At 33.2% G+C, this 6080-nt stretch overlaps 1 protein-coding gene across 2 annotated transcripts in view; it reads left to right on the forward strand.

Moving 5' to 3' along the window:
• The window catches only part of CAAP1 (caspase activity and apoptosis inhibitor 1), a 54000-nt gene extending 48227 nt beyond the window's left edge, over positions 1–5773 (forward strand). For both annotated transcript variants that reach the window (XM_059924637.1, XM_059924638.1), the window contains exon 6: positions 4347–5773. In XM_059924637.1, coding sequence (XP_059780620.1) covers positions 4347–4693 — 347 coding nt within the window. In that variant the 3' untranslated portion in view covers positions 4694–5773. The remainder of the gene's footprint in view (positions 1–4346) is intronic.
• Positions 5774–6080: the final 307 nt, after the last annotated feature.

Genomic DNA, 6080 nt, shown 5'->3' on the forward strand with positions numbered 1-6080 from the left:
CATGGGCTTCAGTAGTTGTGGCACTTGGGCTCAGTAGTTGTGGCTCACGAACTCTAGAGCTCAGGCTCAGTGATTGTGGTGCATGGTCTTAGTTGCTCCGCGGCATGTGGGATCTCGCCAGACCAGGGCTCAAACCCTTGTCCCCTGCATTGACAGGTGGATTCTTAACCACTGTGGCACAAGGGAAGTCCTAATTTACAGTTTTTATGCTATTATTTTTAAGTATCTCTCTTCTGTCACTTCAGTGGATTCTTGATAGGGAAAGGAATTAGATATGTGTGCTCAATTTGCCATCTTTATCAGGAATTCAGACAGATACTTAATTATTCCATGTACTAGGGTTTGTCTCTTGGCTTAATTTAATAACTCACTATCAAGAAGTTTCACAAGCATGTAGTCACTCATAACATTAGATATGCTTTCATTTTATGCCTTAAAAGTATTCTGATATGTTGAATTATTTGCAAGTGGAATAATATAGGCCCTATCAAGGTTTAAATGTTGCATAACTTAAAAGTCCTTTTTAATTTTTATTACTCAAAATATTTAATAATTCTTCTATGTTTGTTTACTTTGGATAATTAAAACTTTTACTTTAACAAAAAGCAAACATAAAACATAAAATGTTTTCCTTTATCTAGCTTAGGGGAATCTCTGTAGCTTTCAAGCATTGAGGTTTGGTATAGATGATAATAAAAATACAGGTATTGCATTTTAGCTTTTCTATTATGTAGTACACTCCCTTTTTTAAATACCGAAACTATATTAATTTTGAAGTTATTGAGTCTTTTGTAGTTGTAAATTTTCTCCTTGTCAGTAAAATATTTAAAGAGTGTTGGGTGTTCTATTTAGTTGTGAAATATTTTCCCTTTATGGTTTTATCCCATGTTTATAACTATGCCTCATTAAATAATATAAACAAATATTTTCTCTGATAAATTGTTCCATTTGTTCATCTGTGTTAGTGATGAACTTAGATAGTGATTGATTCATTTTGCTGTCTAGATACTGAATCTAGATGGATTGATTTGTTATTTAAAAAGCTTTGGTACTTGGGTAGAATTTGACTAGGGTATGAATCAAGTTGTTAGCACAGAAGATAGCAGGAAAACAAAAGAAAAGAGAAATTATGAATGTATACAAATCAGAGGAAAATGGAATAGAATGTATATTTGTGAGTAGTTGTCTAGGGGATCAACCATAAGAGATGAATGCTCAATAAATCCTTGAACTCTTTATTGCTTTTTCCCTGAAAAATATTTTAACTCTTACTCTGTGTTCCTATAACTATTGCTTAGCCAAATTCTTAAACTCCTTTAGTCCTTCCCCTTAAGTTATTTGGTTCATTTCTTTAGTTATACTGCTTTTCTCTGAAGTTCTCTAAATGGTATGTAGTATTTTAGCGGCGACCCATGTTACATTAATTCTGCTCTTTTATATAATCTAGTAAGGAATATATCATACCCTCTTATTTCTTTGTGTATATTTTAAAGTTACTTTATTTTATTTTTAAAATTTTAAATTTAATTTGTTTATTTTAATTTTAATTTTATTGGAGTGTAGTTGATTTACAATGTTGTGTTAGTTTCAGGTGTACAGCAGAGTGATTCAGTTATACATAAACATATACATATATTCATTCTTTTTTAGATTCTTTTCTCATATAGGTTATCACAGAATATTGAGTAGTTTCCTGCGCTATACAGTAGGTCCTTGTTGGTTATTTATCTTATATATAGTAGTATGTGTATGTTCATCCCAAGCTCCTGATTTATTACTCCCCCCACCTTTCTCCTTTGGTAACCATAAGTTTGTTTTCAATATCTGTAAGTCTATTTCTGTCTTGTAAATCTGTTCATTTGTATCTTTTTAAAAAAATTAGATTCCACATATGAGTGGTATTATATGATATTTGTCTTTCTCTCTCTGACTTACTTCACTTAGTATGATAATCTCTAGGTTCATCCATGTTGGTGCAAATGACATTACTTCATTCTTTTTTATGGCTGAGCAATATTCCATTGTATATATGTACCACATCTAGTTACTTTAGTTATTTTGCTGCTTTATGACATCAGTAATTTGGGTCTAATTTTATGCTTGCTCTCTTCCCTGAGCCATTTTTTATTGTAATGTCTTTAACAGTTAACAGTCTGAATTCTTATTCTTAATATTTTCAATTACATTTGTATTATTTTACCTCAGACCCACCTGTCTTTTATTTTTCTTGGTGTATTTCAATAGCCTTACTTTAACATCATGCATACAGTGAAACTGTTTTTATTTATTTTAGAGGAGTACAAATAATTTCCCTGAGATTGATTTGTTACTCTCAGACTCCTAAGCCCATGTAAAAACTTGAAGATGCTCTTTTGTAGAATTGTCTTATAATTTAAATGTGTGCTCACTTCCCTCTGAACACACACGTGCGTGCGCAAACACACACACACACACACACATTTTCACATATGCAGAATGGGGGTGTGGAAGGACAGAACGTGACCACACTGATATTTTGAGGGCTTAGAATAAGGCATTTTAGGTTAAAGTTACTTTTTTAGAAAGAGTGTACAAGTTATACCCCTTCTGATTTGAGGATCATAATTGACAACAAAAAAGCCTGCAATTTTTAATACTTAGGATGAGAGTAAATTATCTTTGAAAATGTATTCATATATTTGCAAGCTGTACTTTAAAAGTGAGTCAGTAGAATGAAGAAAATTAAGAAATAGTGAAAAGACTTGAAGTATGATCCTAGATCTTTACATAGTTTGTCAGATTACATTGTACAAATCATTTACCTTATTTTCACATTTGTGAAGTGAAGTGCTTATGCTAAATTATTTCAGGTACAGATTCTACAAAGCTTTGGCATCCATGGTGCAGGTATACTGGGCAGATGGAACTTGTAAATGCTTTTACCAATACTGTGGTACAGAGAACTCAATCACTTGGATTTGGATAATTTTTAATGTAAACAGAACACCAAATTTATAGAACCCCATTTCTTCAGTGAATAACATGTATAGCTGTTTCTGATTAAAAAAATAAAGCAAACCCCACCTCTGCCCTCTAAAAATGTTTGATACAAACCCATAGAAAATATAATTGAAAAAAGTTTTTTCATAAAGAGTTTTCTCCTTTGAAACATTGAGAGGGTGTGTAGGAGAATCAAGGTCACTAAATCATTTATTTTAAAATCCATGGAGTAGAATTGTTTATACATTCTATTATCAGAATTTTCCATCTGTCAATCTATGTTTTGTAAATAAGTTCTTCCTACTACAAGAAAACTAACAAAGCTAACAATTGGGGGATCATTACTTTCTTTTTAAAAGACATATTAGGAATTTAAAAGATAAATAAATTGGAGGTATAAGGGAGCACTCAAAGTTGTAAATAACTCATGGACTTTAGTAATGGTCCAAGGCCAAGGTGGTTGAGGGCTACAATCTGTGTTTATGTGCAAGTTCTTAGCATCAGTTATAGAAGTTTTATAACAAATGTATTTTTAAAATTTATGGCATCCTAACTTTATTAATTAAAATCCTCTTGGTGAAAAGTTATTTTACCTTAGAAAGTGGCCTTAGGCATTCTCCTTTAATTTATTGATTTAGAACAAAGTGTTTGAAAAAGTATATGAAAAGCTTTGGAATAATTGCAATGCACGTGGTGTCCAGCTTGCCAGTGATATTTTTCCTTTTTTGTAGTTTATAAGGCAAAGTATTTTAAACTCCTTCTCAAATGGAATTTTGCTTCTTCAGTAATAAGCGATACTCTATCCAAAGGGTGTCAACATTTTGTAATGTAGAGGCTTCACTGTGGTCTAAAGTGTTACGATATTTTAATTAGGAAACTTGATCAGGGACATCCATATGATGGTATACATTTCCCAGTGCTTCCATATTCTTCTAAATTGGAATGAAAAATACATTAAAATTTACATTAAATTAGATCTGTTTTCAAAGTTGAAGGGGGGATCCCTGGCCGTCCAGTGGTTAGGACTGAGCGCCTTCACTGCTGGGGCCCGTGTTCAATCCCCGGTCAGGGAACTAAAGTCCCACAGTCTATGCGGGGGCGGAAAAAAAAAGAAAGGGAGGAAGGGAGGGAGGAAGGAAGGAAGGAAGGAAAGGAGGGCGGGAGGGAGGGAGAGAGGGAGGAAGGGAAGAAGGGAGGAAGGAAGTTGAGTCAGGGGAAAAGGGGGTTGGGATGGGGTTTATGGAATGTATTTGGGACTCCATGATGGGAGGTGGGGGTCACAGCAGCCCTTTCATCATAAACAGAAAGGAAATTTTGATCAGGGCATTTAGGTTACATGGTTCTTTGCCTTTTTTTGTTTGTTACAGGCAAAGGGGAAGATAGTGATGTACTCAGTATAAATGCAGATGCTTATGACAGCGACATAGAAGGCCCATGCAATGAAGAAGCAGCTGCTCCTGAGGTCTCAGAAAATACAGTCCAAAGTGAAGCTGGTCAGATAGATGACCTGGAGAAAGACATTGAGAAAAGTGTGAATGAGATTCTGGGACTGGCAGAGTCTAGCCCAAAGGAACCGAAAGCCGCCACTCTGACTGTTCCTCCACCAGAAGATGTTCAGCCTTCTGCACAGCAGCTGGAGCTGCTAGAACTTGAGATGAGGGCAAGAGCTATTAAAGCCCTAATGAAAGCTGGTGATATAAAAAAGCCAGCCTAGTTTATTTAAATTGTATCTGAATATTAGATGTGTTTGAACAAAGCCACATCATATAATTTTGTATCTAAAGTTTATTTGGGGCCTTACATGATATTTCTCATGTAACTCTTATTAGATAAACTCATTTTAGGCCTAAAATACATGTTTTTGTTGTTGTTACTTTTGTATTATATATGTTATTGTTTTCTGAATTCATGGCAAATATCATTGGGTAACCTGGATACTTTGTTAGATGAGTATTTAGCTATATCTGCAAATTAATATCTGAAAAGTCATTAGCAAAGAGTCATGGTATTCTTTTCTTTATTTTGAAATGTTTTGGCATCAAACCAAAAAGTTTATGAAAGATTGACCAAGCATGTTGCCTTTAGGCTACCTATATTTTGCGATAGAATATTAAATTATTGCTCCTAGGTTTGTTAACAATTTAAGAAATTTAGTTATGCTTATATGCACTTTTAAAATATGTACTGCGTTGAAGATGCCTTCTATGGGTGTGGACTTGCTAGTAGAAACTGAGTGACATTTTTGTTACAAGACTTAGAGATCCAAAATGGCTTAGAAAAGCTTTCTTTATAAAAGAAAAAAAGGACTTAATTTAAAGCGTTTTTTAACAATGTAGAAGTAATTGCCCAACTTTAATTCCAGCAGACAAGTTATTCTAACAGGTATTTGATATTACTGGATGCTTAGTTCAGTTTTTTTCCTTCAATAAAAAGGGAACACATTTTAATTTACATTCCAAGCTATTAGGAAAAGGAGACTATTTTATCGTACAGGCTTTCATTCGATGTTTTTGCTTGAAGATCTGATGTGCTATAATTCCATGAATTAAAAATTATAAAGACTATCATTCTGGATCTGAGGACTTTTGATACATTTCCAAAAATGAAATTAATTTCAGGAAGCTTTGATAAGTTGATGTAATAATTAATCTAATTTTGTATAGTTTTTGTAAATAAATTAACATCCTGCCACAATTATGGATGCTTGCCCCATCACTAATTGTAGTTGTTTGATACCAAAATAAATTTAGGCAGAGACTCTTAAAATAAATTAATTTTTTTTCTAAAAGATAAATCTGGAACTGTTGTTTTTATATTTGCTAACAGAAACAGTATATTTTATTTATAAGCCATGTTCTGTTAATGTTGTATGAGGATTTTCCTTATACACAAAACTTACAGGGATTGTGTCTTATTAGCTGGCTTAATTATATGTAAATTTTGGAGGGTTTCTTATGAAAATAGTATTTATGAAACACTGGAGTTGCAGTTACAAATTCATTTTTGTTGTTCCTGAACTTGCCTTTAAATAATGCTGTCATTTTTTTTTCTTGTGGAATCTTTCTAATGAAGGACAGAGGCCTATATCATTTGAAATGCTT

The sequence above is a fragment of the Balaenoptera ricei genome, chromosome 6, assembly GCF_028023285.1.
Source record: "Balaenoptera ricei isolate mBalRic1 chromosome 6, mBalRic1.hap2, whole genome shotgun sequence".
Taxonomy (NCBI): Eukaryota; Metazoa; Chordata; class Mammalia; order Artiodactyla; family Balaenopteridae; genus Balaenoptera; species Balaenoptera ricei.